At 40.1% G+C, this 23,189-nt stretch overlaps 1 protein-coding gene across 1 annotated transcript; it reads left to right on the forward strand.

Moving 5' to 3' along the window:
• Window positions 1–755: 755 nt before the first annotated feature.
• On the forward strand, window positions 756–5,621 carry mycn (MYCN proto-oncogene, bHLH transcription factor). The gene is made up of 3 exons (XM_058393673.1): window positions 756–925; window positions 1,298–1,969; window positions 3,815–5,621. The coding sequence occupies exons 2-3, from the start codon at window positions 1,324–1,326 to the stop codon at window positions 4,495–4,497; spliced, it is 1,329 nt and encodes a 442-aa protein (XP_058249656.1). The 5' UTR covers window positions 756–925; window positions 1,298–1,323; the 3' UTR covers window positions 4,498–5,621.
• Window positions 5,622–23,189: the final 17,568 nt, after the last annotated feature.

Genomic DNA, 23,189 nt, shown 5'->3' on the forward strand with positions numbered 1-23,189 from the left:
TGTCTGTCTGTCTCTCTCTCTCTCTCTCTCTCTCTCTCACACACACACACACACATCTTATCTATTTTAATAAAAATTCCTCATCTAGTGGTAATGTCATGAGACTTTAACTTAGGGGGAGGGTAATCTTAAACATTAGTGTTAATAATAATGATAATAATAATAAAAATGTCGCATTTTGTTCAATTTTTGCAGTTGTGTTGCTGTTTAAAATCCATTAGACTAGCTCGTGTTTAATTTGTGTGTGTGTGTGTGTGTGTGTGAACACCTCTCCAAGAGTACAATGGGTTTTGTTCTAATTTCCAATATTTTCTAAAGCTATTTCCGGTGTACTGTGAGTCGGGGTTCCAGTCTGTTAGGAGAAATGCGCCAGAAATGCGCTTCTTGTCCACACGGAGGCACCGTGGACCCGACTCTAGTGATGACCTCACTCCTGAGCCCTAACAATAAGAGATGCCTCGAGTTATACAAAAATATATTTAAAAAAAAAACTGTAGTTCATTTACGTGAGTCGCTTCACGCGCATATGCGCATTCGGTACACTGTATTTGGCACAAGGAATGAAACACCTCCGTGATCACTTTGTTGTTAAAAGTACGGTCCAGTCTTCCACAAAAACCTGCATTAAAACTGCTTCACAGGCAGTCCGCAATGGCCATAAATCAAACGGCTTGCGCTGGATTGGTTTCAAAGTCAATCAGCTCCGCCCATTTTTGATGGGCGGGGTCTGCGCGTCTAAGAAAAGTGCGCGCTCGTGGCGGTTGGAGAGAATGCAACTAGGCAGCGCGGCTCGCTCACTCCGGGCGCAGTAAGGAGGCGGGAGACAGACGCTTCAACACCGCGTCTGCCTTGGAATAAGACACGAGACAAGACAAGACACAAACACACACGATCTCTCTCTCTCACCCACACGCCGGCAGCAAAGGTAGGAAACATTTTTTTTTTAAATAGAAATTTGGGGTCTTGATGTTTTTTTCCTGCTTGGAGAGCGTTTTGGAGCGATTTCTTTATTTACTGTGTGTAAATGGTTTAAGCGGAAAAAAGACTGAAGCTTGTATAAAGAGGTTTATCTGACACCTCAGTGAAGGACTCACTCAATATACAGTATTCACTCTATACAGTTCTCAACTCATTATAAGAAGTCTGCATGTCTAAGTTAACTCCAGATGATAAAACTATTATTATCGTTATTTGTATTGTCCTATTGATCCATTTGCATGAACTCCATCGCGTTTATTGTACAAAGCTATAAATAATATTCATTCATTCTCTCTCTCTCTCTCTCTCTCTCTCTCAGTTTGTTATTAGAAAGAACAGAACACAATGCCAGCCATGGTGAAAAACTCCGACCTGGAGTTCGACTCCTTCCAACCGTGTTTCTACCCGGAGGATGATTTTTACTTGTGCGGCCCGGGAGAAGACATCTGGAAAAAATTCGAGCTGCTGCCCACCCCGCCGCTGTCCCCGAGCCGCGCGGCGCTTGCGAGCGGTGATGCGGGGGTCGAGTGCGCGTCTCCGGGTGGGTTTGGACTCGCTGATCCGCTGGACTGGGCTTCCGAACTGCTCCTTCTGCCACCGCAGGACACCGAGGACGAAGCGTGGCGCACACCGGAGAGCGACCTGTTCGGCGCGTGTGCACTCGATGACCCGGTCATCCTTCAGGACTGCATGTGGAGTGGCTTCTCGGCGCGCGAAAAGCTCGAGCGCGCCGTCAACGAGAAGCTCGGCCGGACCGTGTCCTCCTCGGTCTCCGTCACCGCCACCGCATCTCTTTCTGGATCTTCTGGACTTAAAAGCAGCGCCATGAAGGCGCCCGAGACAAACCGTGCTGCGACTGAGTGCGTGGACCCCGCTGTGGTTTTCCCATTCCCTGTAAACAAAAGGAACGGAGGGCAGAGCGCGAGCCAGACGAGGAGCGCATCCTTGGCTCACGTGGACAGGCGCGAGGACGACACCCCGAGCGACTCCGGTAAGCACCAATAATAATAATAATAATAATAATAATAATAATAATAATAATACACTCTGGGAATACCATGGACAGGGGTTAGTAATCACACACACACACAATGAACTATCTTCACGCTGGTTCATTACTTCATTAGTGTATTGTTTAAAAAAACCTTTTCAATGGCTTGATATTTAAATCGGTGTCTCTTTATGCATGAAATTCAGTAAGTAAATAAACGTTTTCAGGACTCTGATACGTTATAAGCCAGTAAACAAGTGTTATTGGGTTAATTTGAGAGATCACATGACAGCCCCTCAATCGGATTAGCGCTGGGGTCATTGGGTGCTGCTGCTCGTGCTGACGGTGGGCGCGTTATGTCAGAGCTCCGAGTCTCTCCACGTGTCCGCTAGGTGGCGATCATAAAAACTCAGACTAGAAAACAAACAGCGCAGCTCCTTTTGTGTGGAGATGTGGTGATCCAGGCGGCGATTTTGTGGGATTTTCCTAACAAACCAGTAGTGTGAAATCAAACCGATCTACAAAATCAAGTCCATGTCTAACATCTTAAAAAGATTTTCCCTTAAAAGGTTCTTCTTAGAACCCTAAATCCAGGGGTTCTCGGTTTGAGAAAAGGTTTTAAGTGGAACTCTTTTTGTTTAAAAATAAAATTTAGGGTTAAACAATCAGATTTTTGAGGGGCTTGGTTAAACTTCTGCATGAGCGTGCAAGGCTGTGTTTTTGTGGAGAATGTGGTCTGTTTAAGAAAATTTACGTTCCCCTGATACAATAAAGGCACTTCCTGTCCAGACATAGCCGTTGTTTCGTATGCAAATCCAGATCGGCCGTCTCACGTGAGTGTGAGACCTGGCACGGCGTTCCGGCGTGTGGTCTGCATAAAGGTGGTGTGTGTGTGTGTGTGTGTGTAAAGAGGGAGAGAGAGAGAAAAAGAGAAAGCTAGCATACCACTGTGGGCTCGACTTGGCAGGCAGAGAGACTTGCCGAAGGCTGCAGAATAATAATAATAGGGGGGAAAAACACCAGCCGTCTCTCTTTACAGCTTTGAAGGAGCGCGATCTTCCTTCAGCTGTCCGTCTGGAACAGCTCCAAGTCACATGTCTCAGGGTTTGGCCAAAGCCCGCGAATAATCACTGCTCGCGATTACAGCACTCCTGCACTCACATTATGTAGGCCTCTTTTCTTCTTCTTCTTCTTCTTCTTCTTCTTCTTCTTCAGCATTCTCTCTCTTCACCCCAGTCCAAAATAAAAACATAGCCTCTGGCAGAAGTGAAGAGAGAGAAAAAAAGAAGGAAAAAAAAGAAAGAGAGATCCTGGTCCCACCACACACAGACGGGTTCCTGCAGAGAACGTTTGAAGTGTGGGACCATGAGATTCCAGTTAATGGCAAACACACTTCATGAGTGGCTTAGCTGATAATCACCTCCATTATCTCATAAATGCGGCCCGGAGGGTGTTGCGTCTTCTCCGTGTTCTGTCGCTGCACCTGGACCGGCCGTTACACTCTCTCAGCAAAATGACTACTGAACAAAGCTCGACACCCACACACATACACACACACACACACACACACACAACTTCTTATCAAAGTTAAAGTCTGTCAAAGGGCACGGTAAAACGATACACGCAGCATCAAAGTCCTGACATGTTACATATTACTTGTTTGAGCAAACAGTTTATCTGCTGTCACTCTCTCTCTCTCACACACACACACACACACACAGAGAACAATGGACAAACATCCTTTCTTATACAAATACTAATTCATTATGAAATAATTTTTTATACCTTTTTTATAACACTCAAACACACACTTTTGGCTTATGAGATCTCTATTCCTTCTTACAGATGACAACGACGACGTGGATGACGAAGACGATGAGGAAGAAGAGGAGGAAGAGGAGGAGGAAGAGATCGATGTAGTCACAGTGGAGAAGCGCCGATCCACCACTAGCAGGAACTTCCAATCTCAGGCCTCATCATCAGCGAGCCGTCTGAACTCGGGTGCGAGCCGGGCGCCCCAGGAGCTCATCTTAAAAAGGACGGCGGCCGCCTCCATCCACCAGCAGCAGCACAACTACGCAGCGCCTTCGCCATACTCCGACGACTCGGACCTTCCCTCTGCTCCCCCGAATAAAAAACACAGATCCGAAAGCAGCGCTGGTTCCGGCACAAACTCACAGCGTAGTATGAAAACAAACATGTGCTTGCCCATCTCTCCGAACGGGATTCAGCGGCTCAGGAAAAGCGGCTCGGGCTCCGACTCGGAGGACAACGAGCGCAGACGCAACCACAACATCCTGGAGCGGCAACGGCGCAACGACCTGCGCTCCAGCTTCCTGATGCTGCGCGATCAGCTGCCTGAGCTAGCGAAAAACGACAAAGCAGCCAAAGTGCTGATCCTCAAGAAGGCTGCAGAGTACGTGGGTTCACTGGAGGCTCAGGAGCTTCGGCTTCGTCAGGAAAAGGACAAGCTCCAGGCGAGACGGCAGCAGCTCCTCCGCCACCTGGAGCAAGTCAGGACTCGCTAGTCTGCTACATGCTAACCTTTAGCAGTCACGGCTGGAAGCCGATCGGCTGAACAGCCCCCCAAAAAAACTTACGGACACTCACTGCCGCCACTTTCTTTGCACATTTTTTGGACGTCTAGAATGTTTCGGGTTTACTTTTGTCATTCCAGTCACATCAAGGAAAAGAGAAAGTACAAGGATGGTCCTTTACTCCATCCTAATTTCTTACTGTTTTTTCTTTTCTCGATGGGTTTTCTGCGTCAGAATTGACCGACTAACCCCTCTTCCTCTCTCAGACTTTCGTAGAACTGCTGTTCAAGAATGTGGAAGTCGCCGAGGAGCACGCAATACAACACACACCCACTTTGCCTTCACTTTGCAAATGACACATAAAAGAAAATAAACTTTTAAAGAAGAAGAAAAAAAAAAATCGGACATGATTCAGGAGTCAGTTTGGTGGGAATCGACTCTCACTCACTCACACACACACCTCTCTCTTTCTGGTGCTTATAACTCCAGATATACCTCCGAGCACCTTGATGTCAGCAAAACACTATCAATCTGCCTTGTTTTTTTGTACACAGAACTGTCTTTGGGTTTTTCTAAGAAAATAACTAGACTGGAAGTTTATATACCTTTATTAAGTACTGTATTGACCTCGATTTACGAGGAACTTTGTAATATAATATGTTTGTTTTTTTTATTTCAGTTTCATATTACCGTTCTTTGTTCATCACACAATACTTACTAATTTGTACACCTACGCTTTAGTGTGCTTCTGATACATACTAAAAATTGATACTTATATTTTCGTATGAAAATGAGTTGAGTAGATATCACTATCTCTTTGCTCTTTATGTTCATTCTTTTTTTTGTACAGAAATCTTTCTATCTACATTTACCTTGCTCCTGTTTTTCCCTCCCTCATTTGTTTATATATTTGTACCTCTCGGGTTCTTAGAACTGGGTCAATGGGAATGTTCTCTCTCTCTCTTTCTCTCTCTCTCTCTCTCTCTCTCTCTCTCTCTCTCTCTCTCTCTCTCTCTTTTCTCTCCCTCTATCTTTTTCTAAGCGTACATTTTAGTGCTGCAACTCATAGCACTTTGAAATACCTCATTTTGAAAAATAAATAGACTCTGAAAACACTTTCTGACTCCACTGAGTTCTTAATACACACGCTGTCACTCCTCTCTGCTGCTTCCACAGGAGAGTTCAACGGGTTACTATTCAGCATCTGTACACCATCTATACACCATATACACCATTTACACCATCTACACCAATTACACCACTTGCACCATTTACACCACTTACACCACCTACACCATTTACACCACAATCACCATCCTCACCATTTACACCACCTACACCATTTACACCATGTAGGTCAAAGAACTGAAAAACGAGTGATTCAATTTAAGAGTCTAATGAGTCTTTTTCCCAAATGATTCACTTGAAATTAGCTCATTTTTTTATCCTCGGAATTTCATACACCATAATTTCTCCAGAGGATATAAAAGCGTATAGGGTGTTACTCAATACACCACTGTTCACGTTGACTGTATATTAATATCACTCTTTTTTCATCCCTCCATCATTTTTAACATTGCTATAATATATGATTCATTAAAATACTTTTTTTTTCTTTCTCACTATTCCATTTCTTTGACCAGATTCTTTCTGAAAGGAGGAGAGTGTCGTTCTTTATTCTCTCTCTCTCTCTCTCTCTCTCTCTCTCTCTCTCTCTCTCACACACACACACACACACACACACAAAGTGGTTGTAAAAGTATTGGGCACGCACAGATGCACTTCTAGGAACGCGCACACACAAAAAACACACACGCACGCTCTCTCTCACCAAGAGGCGACATTGAAGCGTGCTCCACACACACACACACACACACACAAAACGCCGCTCCTTACTTCATTGTTCAGAGGGTCGCCATGGAAACTGGAGCAGCTGCAGCGTGGCGCACTTGGAGCGAGAGCGCATTTTATTCTGCGTGTGTATATACGCGCGAGCCTGTGTGTGTGTGTGTGTGTGTGTTCTGTCCTTTTCTGTCCTTTGTGCCCAGGCTGTCGTGACTGGGGTGTCTAATATCGGGGAGAGAGTTTGTGACTCTGGGCCACATGGCATGAAAGCGTGCTATAAAGAAGGAGAGAATAAAGAAAATGCAGAACGTAAAGGAAAAAAGAGAGAGAGAGAGAGAGAGAGAGAGAATGTCGGAAAAAATAAATAAAGAGAGAGAGAGAGAGAGAGAGAGAGAGAAAATAAACTCCTCTGGGAGTCTGCAGAGTATGGAATGATTACATAACAGTCTGAGATTTCTCTCTCTCTCTCTGTGTGTGTGTGTGTGTGAGCTGTAAGATGAAGTAACCATGGGAGACCCCACTGTACCATCTGGCTGATGGCTTATCTCGCTTGGTTATGGAGAAAAACAAAAACCGTGAGACAGAAACCAAGATAATAACAACACCATGAGTAATGCAAGAGAGAGAGACCGAGACGAGATATATAACCACACACACACACACATACACTCTCTCTCTCTCTCTCTCTCTCTCTCAAACACACACACAAACTCTCTATCTCTTTCTCTCTCTCTCGCTCATACACACAGACACACATGCAAATTTACACATGCACACACAAACATGCACACACAATTGGACTCTCTCACTCTAACATGATTGTTTTTAGTCACTGATTAAACATGTACATTAGCTTCAGAATAGGTGTCTTTCTTCACTGTACTAATAAGGTGTGTGTGTGTGTGTATGTGTGTGTGTGTTTGTGTGTCTTTAAATATTGAACCATACACATTCAGTTGGTGAAACTCACTCACAAAAAAGTTCAATAAAGCAGATGGAAGTCACTCAAAGGAAAGTGTTTCTGCTTGGCTTGCCTAAACAAGCTGAGGCTAAACGAGCACAGGCTAAGAGTGATGCACTTTACACGTCTGTTTAATGAATATTCCAGCAGCTTCGCTTGATCAGATCATTAATAAATCATCTTAATTGCTGTAGTGTTAAATGTCATGTAACATCACGCTGGTTTAAAACGCAAAGTGGTACGAGGACACAGGGATCCGGACCATCGGATCACACCGAAAAAATGACACAAAATCAATAATAATAAAGTGCTTAACGAGTGCAGGAGCAGCATGAAGACCATCAGTTCAATATTCATAGACAAACATTGCAGGATGAGTAGAATAACGACTGATGGAGAGAAAGAAAGATGTATTAAGTTGTTTTTATTTGTCACACATACATTACTGCACAGTGAATTTTTTTCTTCGCATATCCCATCCTTGGGAGTTGGTGTCAGAGCGCAGGGTCAGCTGTGGTGCAGTGCCCCTGGAGCAGGGTGGGTTGGGGGCCCAACAGTGGCTTGAACCCTGATCTTCCGGTCAACAACCCAGTTCTTTAACCACTTGAGCACTTTTCCACCAAAGAAAAAGAAAAAGAGTTGCAGGATGAACCGAAAGCAGCGGCAACAATTACACGATAAACAAGTGTAACACAATCATTTCAGTTCCTTCAGCTCACACAAACACTGCTCCACTCCACAAGGTTGAGTTCCAGCAGCAAAACACAACAAAGTGTGCGATAAAAACAACAAAACAAAATTTTATATGCATTATCTAAAAAACCGCCAGTACAATATTGTCGAAAAATAATCAACAAGAAGTCCTGAAGAGTTTAAAAACAAATCGCTATTTTCATGAGTGGAGCAGCAGAAATAGAGACGAAGAGAGGGAGAGAAAGAGAGAAGAAGAGAAAGAGTACGATGGAGAAGATAAAGAGGAAGAGAGCAGATGAGCGTCCAGCCCTTTTAATCCAGCGGGCAGTGTAAGAGCTGAGCTAATCCTCAGAAACATGCAGCAGCGCCACCCAGACAAAAGCATGCCAGTGTTCATGTGCCCCCTGTCCAACAGGGCAGCACTGACAGAGGGGTGGAGGTGCCATCTGTCTCACGTCAGGTGCTGAAAGGAGAAACCGCCGCTGAACGGTGTGTGTGTGTGTGTGTATGTGTGTGTGTGTGTGAGGAGACGTGGAAGTCATAGGTGATCAAAGTTTAACCAATTGTTTCGAGATTAGCATACAGATGGTTGAACTCTCTCTCTCTCTCTCTCTCTCTCTCTCTCCCAATCTCCCCCCCATTCTCCCCCTCTCTCACTGTACACTGTCTCTTCCATTTCTCTTTCTGTGTCAAACTTTCAAGCTGTAAAATGAACCTTAATAACAATAAAATCTGCAACAAAACAGAACAGAACAAAAAAAATTGCTGCTTTTTTAAGTGTACGAAACAAAATGGCCTGAAAAATGAAATCTGTCATCTATTCCAATAATTCCTGCCATTCCCTAGTGATTACCTTTACCTAATTCAATTACCTTTACTGTATTAGTTGTTGAAATTTTGTATACACACACACTCACACACACACACACACAGTCACAGACAGACACACACATACAATTATTATTGAGTCTTTTAGTTGTGGAACTTTTTGCACACACACACTTAAAAAAATATTAAATAAAATTAATAAATAAAAACATTCACTGAAGAAGACAGTGTTTGTGTGTGTGTGTGCAACACCTAATGTCATAATTCCACAATCCACATAAATTTTTCTTTACTGTTTAGATGGAGTTTGAGGCTCGTGAAAATGTGACACGTGTATGTTATAGTGAATAATCCAACTTTACATACACTTTACACATCTAGGCAGAAGATATTCAATCTGTTCCATCTATCCATCCATCCATCCATCCGTCCAATCATCCATTCACCCACCGATCCATCCTTCAAATCATTCATGCATTCATCCGTCCATCCGTCCAGCCATCCATCCTTCAAATTATCCATGCATCCATGCAATCATCCAGCCAAACACCCACCCACCTATCTATCTATCTATCTATCTATCTATCTATCTATCTATCTATCTATCTATCTATCTATCTATCTATCTATCTATCTATCCATCCATCCATCCATCCATCCATCCATCCATCCATCCATTTTCTGTAGTGTTTATCCTACACAGGCTCAGGGGGAGCCTGAGGTCTATTCCAAGGGACTCGTGGTACAAAGTGGGGGACAACTTGGACAGACCAGGTGCCAATCCATCACAGGACACACATATACACACACAGACTACTGACAATTTAGATATGCCATTCAGCCCACAAATCCTGTCTTTGTACCGGTGGAGGAATCTGGCGAACCTGGAGGAAACCCCTAAAGCACGAGGAGTACATGCAAACTCCACACACAAAAGCCAGAGACAGGAGTCAAACCCTCAAAACCTGGAGGAGTGTGGCACACATACTAATTACTAATCCACTGTGTCCCCCAGAGCTCATTTTAAAACAATCAACAACAGAATTCTTTCAGATTTAATCGTCCAAATCAGAATTCCAGATGGTCAAATATTTACAAATACCAACATGACTGTCTGTTTCTATTCCAGAAATTGATTTAATGACTTTCAGAACCCTCTAATTGGTCAAGTGTCATAATGAGGAGTTCATTAACTGGGTTAATTGGGTTAATTGCTTTTGATATCAGGGGAAAATCCAAGCAACTCCAAGCCAAGACCTCAGAAAAAAATGTAGAACTCCACCTGAGAAGCTGAATAAACTACGAGCATCTGTATGCAAATATAAAAATTTTGAGAGCGGACAGACACTGCATTGTTCAGGAAAGAAGCATAAATAAACACAAACTTTTGTCCAAAAAGGTTCTTCTGAAACCTGAGACAACAACAAAAGGGAACTGGTGAAGGAGTTTGAGGCATGTTAATGGATGTACATCAGCATGGACTCAAGAAACTCCTTCTCCAAGACTGACCTCAGCCTTTTGGAGGAGTGTCCACTGCTTAGATCAGGGGTGTCCAATCTTATCCAGAAAGGGCCGGTGTGGGTGCAGGTTTTCATTCCAACCAAGCAGGAGCTACACCTGATTCCAACTGGTTAATCAGTAGATCTTGGCTTTCAGTAGACACAGGTGTGGCTTCTGCTCAGTTGGAATGAAAACCTGCACCCACACCGGCCCTTTGCAGATAAGATTGGACACCCCTGGCTTAGATGAAACAACAACTGGACTGTTTCCCATAATGCTCTGCACTTGTGTATGGAAGCATTAATCTGAAGAATATCATCTTGACTGTGAAGCGCAGTGGTGTTAGCATCATGTTGAGAGGAAAAGCTGGAGTAGATATGCTTTATTAGAACGAATATGAGGAGTCAAATCCAAAGCTGTAAATAACTGGAATAATCTGAGGGGGAAAAACAGGAAAATAACAAAAAGAATAACAAAAACAAAAAATAAAGAGTAGATTGAACTCCAGGATTTCAACAATAAAAGACTTGGCACATCAGTAGAAAGGAACTGTTTATATACTGTAGGTTTCATGTTTGAGGAAGTCAGCATGTAGGAATCGGATGCAGATTCTGGCACGTTACAGATTCAAGATCAAGTTATTAAGAGACCATGACACCAAATACTAATAAATCCTACTGAAAATCTAGTGAAAAGAAATGAGTGAACATTTCTGAAATCACATTCTATGGAAATTAATCTACATGAATTGTGTGCAGCTGAGAAAAAACATTTTTATGGAATCAAGCACACATAAATCAAGACAGATTTTTTAAACGAGTAAGTAATCTTTCAAATCATGAAGCCAAAGAACACAGACACTGTTCCTGAACAAATTTCTGCAAACTGCATGAAGCTGAAAAGCTATAAAATTTTCAGTACGACGAAACTTTCCATCTGTCCTGACCTTCATGACGGCCAGAGCTTTGTGTTCTTCGTCTAAACATTTGCAAGAATGGGTTCAGAGGTGTTCAGTGTGGATGTGGTGGAGTTATCTGTGAGATGGTGCTCTTCAGTGTCATCAGTGAAAAAAAAAATCTCTTCATTCAAACGCGTACATCGTGTTCACGTCAATTGAGTCAATTGAGTAACATTAAAACACCAACAACCAACACAACTACTATGTTACTTACACTACCAGTCAAAAGTTTGGACACACCTTTTAATTCAATGTTTTTTGTTTAGGGATTTATTTTCTACATTCTAGAACAATACTGGAGATTTGAAAACTATGAAATAACACACATGGACTTAAGTAATCCATATGTAATGACAACAAAAAACAACAGTCAGTTGTTATTTTAAGACACGAAGGTCAGGTGTTCTGGAATAGTTCTTGCAAGAACAGTATTGTCAAGTGCATTTACAAAACCCATCAAGCACCATGATGAAACTGGCTCACATGAAGACCATCCCAGTAAAGCAAGACCAAAACTGACCTCTGCTGCAGAGGAGAAGTTCATTTAGAGTTACCAGCCTCAGAAATCACCAATTAACAGCACCTCAGATTAGAGCCGTTATGAAGGCTTTACAGAGCATCAGTAGCAGACATATCTCAATATCAACTGTTCAAAGGACATTATTGTGTATTTCGGCCGCCTTCAGCATTGTTTTACAATGTAGAAAGAAATAAACATCAGGAAAGACCATGGAATTTGAAGGTGTGTCCAAACTTTTGACTGGTAGTGTATGTGTATAAAAAGTAGTTGGAAAACTTGGAAATAAACCTGATTCTGGTTCTGATTCTGATTAAGATGTAATGCTCTTCCTTTAGGTTTGGATGGAGGGCTTTGCAGTTTCTCGGTAACATGACAAGCTGTGTTTTTATTCTCATGTTAATTTCTAAGGGAGAGGAAAAGAGACGACTGTGTAAACTGTCTAACTGTCTAAGCACTACACTTATCTGTAAACCTGTAAACTGTAGATGTAGCTTTGCATCACCTGAAAATCACCCGCTGCTGCTGAGGATGGGCCACATGAACAGATTAAAGATCTCCGTGATTCTGCTGTGGATGGAAGCACAAAGAAACCATAAAGCAGGCTGTGGAAGTTCATCCTTAAGAATTACTCCAAGTCTCCATCATTGAACACTTAATACTAGAATGAATGGAGAAATGACTCGGATGCTCACACTCATATTTGGTGACACCCAGGTGAGGATGAGGTTCCATTTGAGAAGGTTTCTTCTTCATATCAGCTCAGGAAGATCACTTTGACTTGATCATTAGACTGTGTAATTCATATCCTGGATTTCTATATTTCTGTAAAGCTGCGTTGTGACACTGCATTTTGTAAAAATTGCTACTGTAAAAATATAATGAATGATGGATATAATAATTAAAACAAAATTAAAACCCTTCATGTTGGATGTTTGAACATTAATTTTTATAACAGTGACATCATAATGATTTATTCCTTTATTTAGAGGCACCCAAGCATCTGTCCTTAGATTCGTATAGGTTTGGAATATATTAATCTATAAGAAAGAAGAAAGATAAAATGATTCCCCGATACAGAGAGATGTTTTCTAGAGCAACAGCTTGTAGAATTACACAATCTTTTGGCTGAGGGTCAAAGGTCAGGGTAGCATTGTTCCCATGTCCTTCTCTGACAGTTATCTGTCTGTTTGATCACACACGTCAGCCCGGAGCTCCTCAGACACATTTAGGGCAGATCTCAGAGGGAAGCCAAATAATGAACACTAAAAGATGGAAATTAGTTCGAGTTATCAAGAAGAATCAAGATTGCAATTTAAGGAAGTTTTTTTTCTGTTTCAGTGTCAATTATTTCCATGGCTGAGCTTTGTGTGTGTGTGTGTGTGTGTGGGCCATTTGTTTAACACAGTGGTAAACCTTCAACAAATAAAATTTCATTGTACTTAGTACCATTAGTAACAAAAGCATATTTATATTTAATATTTAATTTAATTGTTTATTTATTTTATTTAATATTTTTTAAATATTAGGTTTAGCAAAATTTTATTAAGTCTTCCTGTATTCCTACCACTGTGTTTCACCATTAACTGTATAATTTTTTTTACAACAATATATACTTTATGCTTAAAAAAAACAACTATATTGTCTATTATTTTTTTTCACTGCTCCATTGTACAGCTAATGCCACTTTATATCATTTGCTACTCTATGTTGCACAGCAATTTACACTGACCTTTTTTATTCTTATTCTATTGCATTTTATTTTATTGTATTGTATTCTATTTTAATTTTTTATCCCAATTTTGGATCTATTTTATTTGATTGTTTTATATAATACGGACAGCCATAAAAAGCATTTCTTTCTATGTTGCACCATGTATGATGGTGTATGAAACCAATAAAATTTTATTTTATTTTATTTTGAGTTTATAATGTTATTATAAGAAAGCAGAAGAGGTAAGAAAAGTGAAATGTATCCGTTGTTGGAAAGCTTTAGTAAGTTTGTGTGTGTAGATAGTAGTGTGAGGATGCTGCAGTCTGGTGGAGTGAATACAGATTACAGGCCTGTCTGACCAGCTGATAGATCACACTACAATTAAATCACAGACGCCCTTCAGTGCACACACACACACACACACACACACAAAATTCATTAATCTAAAACGGACACTGATCTATTCTTTAATGGTGCTGGAAATCCTTTTCGTATACAATTTGCATTATATTTGAACGTTTTCATAACAGAGTGTCATCTGTTTACAGTCTCTGCTCTGTCACTATACCTGTTCTCAGTAATAACACATTTTTAACCTGTACTGTAACTTCTACATTTATTATAAAACCAAATTTGATTTGTTTGAAAAAATCAAAGCAGCAAGATGTTCAAAATCTCAGCGTCAGGGTCCCGAGTTTAATCCTGAGCTTGAGTTACTTTTAAAACTAAGGGTTTGGGTCAGTGGTCTGGTGGACGACGAGCTGTGTCAGCCTTTAATCAAGGATTTAAACAACCACCAAATCACAAGCACAGAACTTAATGTGTATATAGTATAGTATAGTATGGTGCAGTATAGCATGATAGTATAGTATGCTATAGTATAGTATAGTATGGTGCAGTATAGCATGATAGTATAGTATAGTATGGTGCTGTATAGCATGGTAGTATAGTATAGTATAGTATAGTATAGTATAGTATAGTATAGTATAGTATAGTATAGTATAGTATGGTGCAGTATAGCATGATAGTATAGTATGCTATAGTATAGTATAGTATGGTGCAGTATAGCATGATAGTATAGTACGCTATAGTATAGTATAGCATGGTAGTATAGTATAGTATAGTATAGTATAGTATAGTATAGTATAGTATAGTATGGTGCAGTATAGCATGGTAGTATAGTATAGTATAGTATAGTATAGTATAGTATAGTATAGTATAGCATAGTATAGTATAGTATAGTATAGTATAGTATAGTATAGTATAGTATAGTATAGTATGGTGCTGTATAGCATAATAGTATAGTATGCTCTAGTATAGTATAGTATAGTATGGTGCAGTATAGCATGGTAGTATAGTGTAGTATAGTATAATATAGTATGGTGCAGTATAGCATGGTAGTATAGTATAGTATAGTATAGTATAGTATAGTATAGTATAGTATAGTATAGTATGGTGCAGTATAGCATGATAGTATAGAATGCTATAGTATAGTATAGTATGGTGCTGTATAGCATGGTAGTATAGTATAGTATAGTATAGTATAGTATAGTATAGTATAGTATAGTATAGTATAGTATGGTGCAGTATAGCATGATAGTATAGAATGCTATAGTATAGTATAGTATGGTGCTGTATAGCATGGTAGTATAGTATAGTATAGTATAGTATAGTATAGTATAGTATAGTATAGTATAGTATAGTATGGTGCAGTATAGCATGGTAGTATAGTATAGCATAGCATAGTATAGTATAGTATAGTATAGTATAGTATAGTATAGTATGGTGCAGTATAGCATGGTAGTATAGTATAGTATAGCATAGCATAGCATAGCATAGTATAGTATAGTATAGTATAGTATAGTATAGTATAGTATAGTATGGTGCAGTATAGCATGGTAGTATAGTATAGTATAGTATAGTATAGTATAGTATAGTATAGTATAGTATAGTATAGTATAGTATAGTATAGTATAGTATGGTGCAGTATAGTATAGTATAGTATAGTATAGTATAGTATAGTATAGTATGGTGCAGTATAGCATGGTAGTATAGTATAGCATAGCATAGCATAGCATAGCATAGCATAGCATAGTATAGTATAGTATGTATATTCATATTTTTTGTAGAACATTTCAGGTTTAGGAATTTTATTTTATGCATTTTTTCCTTATCTCAGTACCTTCTTTAGTATTACACTAAAGTAAAGTATAATGTGGTGTAGTATAGTATAAGTATAGTATAAAAGTATAGAAAAATATAGAATAGTATAGTAAAAGTATAGAATATGGCGTGTATATACAGATCTGGTATAGAACTTTCTAGGTTTAGGGATTTTTTGTGGCATTTTTTTACAGTATAGTATAGTATAGTATAGGATAGTACAGTATATTATAGTATAGAATAGCATAGTATATTATATGGTATGGATATTAACTTTCTAGGTTTAGAGATTTTTTTTGTACCTTTCTCCTGTATTGTACTGCATTATAGTATAGTATAATGTGGCAGTGTAATGTAGTACAGTGTAGTATACTATAATATAATATAGTATATTATATGTTCTGTATATACATATCTTGTGTAGAATGTTTTAGGTTTAGGGATTTTTTTCCCTTATCCCAGTACCTTCCTTCTTTTCAAACCCAGTTTCTTTTCACATTGACCCATGGGCCAAGGTCAAGGCCCTGCATTCACATCCATCCCAGATGATTTTCCTTATCAATCAAACAACATGCTCAGTCAGATAATATGGCCAGATCAATTATGTTAATCCAACACAAACTTTCCCTAATCATTTTTATGATTCTGTTTATTCCTGAAGGAGACGATTGAATTAGCATGTTTGATTAGATGCCGCGATCCAAAGCTCTTGGCTCTGCAGATGTTGAGCTTGACCTACAAAGGCTTATGCTAGGTCAGAGGTCACTAATCAAATCAAAGCAACCTTTTTGACTGCTATTAGCATTTTTCCCATCATTCAGCGGCTCTTCCTTGATGTTAATTTCGATTGAATTACGTTCATGTGAGTAATTACTTGTCTTTCTGCAGGATAATGGAATTCTTGTGGTGCTGCTTGGATGGTTTGTTGGCGTTCCGGTGCGTGTACCGGGTCAGAACCTTAATCTATGTAACTGTCAGACAGTGAGGAGAGACTTTATTAGGCATTTTTGTTCACTGGACATTTTAATTCTGTTCACTCACTGTCAAGAGGGAAGCTCAGCGTAAAGAATTCCGATTGTCCAGTAGGACTTTTCTCTTTCTTGTTTTCTTTCAAATGTTTTGCTAATTTGAAGCAAGGTGTTTATTACTGTGAATGTCCTAAAGAGGAGCAATCAGTAACACATAGTCAAGCAAAGAAACAAAATCTGCTCATATCCCACATATTTAAACTGGTCTATTTCCTTTATTTATTTCATTTCTTGCACTTCCATCGGACAGAAACACAACAGTGGAGTGTTTCCCTATAAGACAAACTTCCAGGTACAGTTTAGGTAGGAAACTAAGAACATTAATTAATTTCTGTCTTGTTTTGTCTCACACACACTTTCACAGCTTCCATGCTTAACTGTTGCTTTTATTGCTTTAATACACTTCTGTAGTACATTTGAGGCAACTATTAAAGGTTCCAAAATATAAAACATAGCAACAGAATGGGTTCTGTGTAAAACCAGTTTAGGAACCATTAACTATCCACAAAAAATAAAACAAGTAACTAATACAATGAGGCATTCTGTTAAAGGAAAAGTATCAATGATGGAGTGATGTGATGTATCCGGAAACGTAGCACTTTTTTTTTTTTTACCACCATAAAGTTGATTCTTTTCCTATTACAGTGTTATGTTCCTCTTATTCCACAGCAGTATGCTGAAACAAACAGTTTTTATAGTAAAAAATAAAAAATGACGTGTGAAACTTAAAGATACAGCTTTAATTCTGACTGAAGACTCCTTGCTCAATTAATGTCTCCTCGCAAAAAAACCTCACACCTCAAAGCGGCCTTGCAGCTGTCAGAAGAGCTGCTGTTGTAGGAAACTAATCAACCTTCTGACCAGTCAAGCGTTCATCAGTACTGCGATATAATCTGCTGTAAATCTATAAAAATACACACAGGTTGACATACACAAGCAAGTCAGTAGTTTGGGGGAATTTCTATGAATGAAGCACTCTTCCTCTTTTTCTTCATTCTTTCACCTCTGCTTTTCACCTCTCCTGCATGTTTCCTTTTATTGAGGGTTTATTATCTGCTAAAGGGGCTATTGACATGTAATTGTTAGAGCTGTAACTACTCATCGTTTGTGGGAAATGGCTTAACGATGTGGACCGGATCTGACGCCACGGTCGTTAATTACTCTCTAATCTTATGTTCTGAACTCTGAGCTCCAGCTACATTTGCTTTCAGCTTCTAGTCTTGTGATGCACTTTGTAATGTTGAGCAGTGGTAGCTCAAGTGGATAAGGCTCTGGATTGGAAGATTAAGGTTCAAAGCTGCCACTGTTGGGCCCTTGAGCAAGGACCTTAACACTCTCTGCTCCAGGGACGCTGTGTCACGGCTGACCCTGTGCTCTGACCCTGACTTCCAAAGCTGAGATATGTGAAGAAAGAATTTCACTGTGCTGTAATGTATATGTAACAAAAATAAAGGCTTCTGAGCTTCCTAACAGTTTACAGGAGAGAAATGATTTATAATGCTATTGTTTAGCTTTTGATCTACTTCTTTTGAGTCTGTTTCCTCTCCTGGCTTCTTCCTGATGTCATCTCTGGAGTGGTAAAAGTACTCACTGTATCATCAGTGCACAGATCGTGATCCAAGTATGCCTCACTGCTCACATTCATCCTTCAATCACAGAGACACTAGCCAATCGTCTGCATCTGTAACCTCACGTATGTAGAAGACGGAAGATTCCTCACTTCTCTCAGAGGTAGCATGTGTTAGCTTTCACACCTCAAAGCAGCCTCGAAATGACACTTAGTCACTACAGCACTTGACTTGTGGTATCGCTGCACTGTACCTCATTTGTGATTGACAAATGATTTGACATGATTTAATGCAATGACTTTCTTAAGAACCTTTTTGCCTCCTTGAAAATATGTTCCCTGTGATTCAAATCTTTTGATTCCATTCAAAAAGATTCGTTCATATTGATTCACTGATTGGTTCAGTGATCCTTGTTTGTTGTAGTTGTTACAAAATGTGCATTTTTACAAATGTTTAATAATTTAATAACTCATTTCACTTCAGTAGACAACATCAGATTCATTATACTTTCCTATAGTTTGTCAACTGATGAGTCTGCAGTGATCAACTTTCAGCTGAGGTCCAAGTGTGCTATGTTCTCTTCATAGCATAGCCCCGCCCCTTTTGCCTCTCGTTGAACCACATGTTCCAGTTTGTACAGAATCAGTACCGCTCCTGTTCAATCTAAGTCTCGTTCAGTAATAGGGATATTCTATCGATGCAACCAATGAAGCGCTTCTTCACAGCCCGTGCTCTACTGCAGCCTTCAGAAAGCAAATGGGACTTAAGTGAACAAAAGATACGAGCGAAGTTCACAGATTCGTTCACTTAAAAGATTCGTTCTGAAATCCAGATTTGTTCACGCATGAAACACTGCCACCTCAGGAGCTCCACTGAGATCTCACAGGGTGTCTGATATCTTTCATAGGCCAGTAATCGGATCTTTTGTCTACACAAACATACACACACTACTTAGTGTTTTTTTATTTTGCCAATTTTAGTTCTTACACTTTCAGTTCTTTAAACTTTTCTTTTATTATCAGAATATTTACTCAATATATAACCTGATTGTATTGCCTCCGGCAAAGGAAAGATTGGAATAGATTAGATAGAAAGAGTTAGAACAATCACCTTAATTTCTTGATGAAAATGTTTTTTTTTAAATTTGATGTATACTGGAATAAATTATATTTATGACATTACAAGAATTCATCCAAAGAGTTGAAACACATGGTTACTCCAGACTACATATTCTACGATGTCCATCATATCAGTTTTGTTGTTAGCGAAGAGCTTCACACAAACATATTTTTAAAGGTACTGACTAATCTTCATTCAGGTTGACCTGAACCCTGTAAGAAGATGCAGAGCAGGTGAAAGCAGTTGACACCTGAAACCTTTCAACACGATCCTGCAGAAGCTCCTCAGAAACTGGATAGCATCTAGGAGTTTTGAGGCCAATGCCCTCTCTACCTCTCATCATTTAGGACTTATAACATCAAAGCCAAACAACCACAATGCTGTTCAAACCGCTCGGCCTTCAAAAGACCGGCAAGGTATTTTCTTCGCCTTCTTTGCGTCTTTTCCTTCCAAACAATGGTTAAGGGTCGACAAAAGGAGGGAGCACAAAGCGAAAAAGGAGGCACGTTGCTCACCTGCTGGAAGTAACACAATCGCTTAACGACCACGCTGGGTATTGTGGAGCGTGCTCCAGAGAAAGGGGACCACATGCTTAACATCCCACGCAAACCTTAGATGCTGTCTAATGTTTCACTGATTTAAGTGGGGCCCTCCTAGTAACTAACATCTATAATAAGATGACGGTGCATGGAAGCGTACTTTAGACAGATGAGAATGAGATATATGGAAAAAAAGTAGAACAAATACAAGCTGAAAACTGTGAGAGAGAGAGATAAAGAAAACACAAGGGACTGAAGACAGAGGGTGAAAGAGAAGGAGAGTGTTGATAGGTCCAGGTGTAGCATGTTAAGGTAATTCTTAGGTAAGATGAGATGAGGGCTTCTGTCTGTCAGCTCATATAATGAGGTGTGTAACTAACACACACACACACACACACACATGCTTAACTGTTTGTTTTTTTTAGCCGTAGCATGCTGAGTGGTTGACAATCACACCCCTTCAGACCGTCTCCAACTCTGGAAGTCAGTAAAGTCATTAGCTACCTGGAAGCATCTCATCAATGTGCTGCTTTCATTCTGTCATCGCTACATCACATATGACGCTAAATCAGTTCCTGATGTGCCTCTGATTTTAACCTTTGACCCAAGATTCAGAGATGGCATTTATCTTTAGCCATGTCTAACATCGGTTGACGCTCCACTCGGCCCCCTGTAGCAGCCTCCATGTTGCTGGAATCGCTAGGGTCAGCGGTGTGCTTTTTCCAGAGAATAGCTGCATTGTGAAAGCCCCCCCATGTGCTAGCTGACTAAGGAAAGTGAGCACTTGGCTAAGGGGGCTTATCTGACCACGCCCCCTTTCCCCTCCCTCCTGGAGAGCTTTAACACAATTCCTTTCTAAATACCTCCCCTGTTCATCCCTTCATCCCCTCCTATTCACCCAGTCATTCATTCTGTTGCTTAGGGAAGGTAATACTTCATGGAAGCTACAATATCTATCTATCTATCTATCTATCTATCTATCTATCTATCTATCTATCTATCTATCTATCTATCTATCTCTCTCTCTCTCTCTCTCTCTCTCTCTCTCTCTCTCTCTCTATATATATATATATATATATATATATATATATATATATATATATATATATATATATATATGTATATATATATTTAGCTATTTATTGTTCTGTGTGGTGTGTTGGTGTGTTTTGAATTGTGCATCACATCTGGTAACATTAAACACAGGAGAGACCAGCAGAGGTCGGTCTCATCAGAACTTCAATGGCTGCGGAAATTCATTGTCCCCCCTGGGCGCAAAAATATTCATTCACCTAACGTGAATTTAATTGGTCCAAGTTACTGGTTAACTGCTTTCGAATGTCACCCTCCCTTTAAAATGCTTAGTTAATTCATGCCAGTCACATGGCACTCATAGGTCATACAGGAGGGACTGTAGAGCAGCCGCTTTAACAAGGGCCCCGACTGAATTTATATACAAACTTCAAAGGGCCCTTAGTGCAAGCTCTTAATACTAAAATAGATGGCAGTCACAAAGTAGCCATTACTGCTACTGTGTAAAGCCAAAAGCCTGCCCTCTACCCATTCTTTCTCTCTGATTGAGGTAAACCTGTTTCCTGCTGACGCTAGTTAATTTTGTGTCATAACAGGAGCCGTTAGGAACAATAGAGCGGCACATTGACTCAATGAAGCCCAAACAAAAACACAGAGAGTGAATAGAAGAACAATACGTCCATTTAATGTATACAATATGTAGTCGTTTCAGGTGATTATAAATGGACTATTATTAAAATAAAAATAGTAACATTATTAAAACCTGTGTCACTTTGCCAGGAATGTTCTTACCAGTGCTTACATTCATTAATTTTTTGGCTTTACCTTCAGTGCTGTCCTTACAATGCTTGCTAATGGGTTCAAATTTGTGACTGTAAAACTGAAAACTTGGTCAGTTTTGGTGTCCTGCCAGAGTAAGGTCCACTGATAGTCGGTCAGTCTAGCTCCACTTGCAGCTATACATGCCCAATCCATGACCTTTTATCCTGTTCGCCAAGCTGTATGGAAAGCAGTTCTGTATGTGTACCAAAATTTTAGCATTAACTTCACGTTCACTGAAACACTTCATGCTTCATGGAGCTGATGAGAGCAAAGCATCTTTTTCTTTTTGAGTACACTGATTCCATGATGGTGATGACAAAAGCCATTTTTGGTTGCTGATTAGACACGGTAGAAATCAATGTCACGGTTTATTTTCCTGATTTGCTGTAGCTCTTTCAAAGGACGTAAGTGTGTGTGTGTGTGTGTGTGTGTGTGTGTGCTATAACCAATCCCAGACCCACTCACTGACACACTCATCCCGTTTCACACAGACCCTAGCCATAAAACCACACTTCCGCACTCTCACCCTGAATCAGTCATTCCTCTGTTCTATACAACTCTCTTTCTGTCCCTCCATTAATGGAACCCAGTTTAAACAGACCACTGGGTCATGGCACCATGGCATCAGCAGAATAAGTATCAAAAAAAAAATGGAGAAGTGAGTATATGAAACCGTTAAAGCATGTAACATTAGAGGGAGGCAACATTTATAACCCTACTTTTACTGAAGCCGAGCACTCTCATGTAAATTAGCAGCTTTTTGAAACACGAGGCGTATGTTAGCAGCTGGACCAGAATTGGAGGCATGTGTTGCGTTGCATTGGGGCGGGTTTACGGTCACCGCCACCATTTGATGTGCTGTAATGAGGAAGTGAGCAACTTCCTGTGGCTAACAGAAGCGAGGGATTCGGGGGGGCGTTATGGTAGGGGAGATAAATGAAAAGCAGAAGTACTGTGGCGGCCAGACGAACAGGAGCGTTGGGTTAAATGTTCTTTTTGTTGTGCTTCCTTAGAATGGCAGGGGGCAAGGGCACATCCAGGTTGTGTAGGAGATGTGTGCAGTCTTGCACGTCATTATAGAAGAAAGATGAAATGTATTTGAGCTAATTGTATACGCCAGAGCCAGCTGGCACACTGAGCCCTTTTAATCAGGGGAAGTTTTATTGCACTGGTAGGTCAGCTCTGTTAGCTGGACTTGGACACTGTTTATCCTAATTCAGCTTTTTCAGCTAACAAATTGTCCAGAGAGCCTCGTTTTAGACTGATGGAGGTTAGCGATTAGATCAGTAGATCAAAATCTCTGTGAGAAGTTCTGGTGAGAGCAGTGACCATCAGTAGAAGCACAATTGATTTCCGAAAGCACATATTTCCTCAATGTCCTATTTCAACAGCTCCT

The sequence above is a fragment of the Hemibagrus wyckioides genome, linkage group LG06, assembly GCF_019097595.1.
Source record: "Hemibagrus wyckioides isolate EC202008001 linkage group LG06, SWU_Hwy_1.0, whole genome shotgun sequence".
In the NCBI taxonomy this organism is placed as follows: domain Eukaryota; kingdom Metazoa; phylum Chordata; class Actinopteri; order Siluriformes; family Bagridae; genus Hemibagrus; species Hemibagrus wyckioides.

Coding starts and splice junctions, on each gene's coding strand:
- mycn (XM_058393673.1), top strand. CDS start 1,324: ATGCCAGCCATGGTGAAAAACTCCGACCTGGAGTTCGACTCCTTCCAA. Junction 1,970..3,814: donor CGACACCCCGAGCGACTCCG/GTAAGCACCAAT, acceptor TCCTTCTTACAG/ATGACAACGACGACGTGGAT.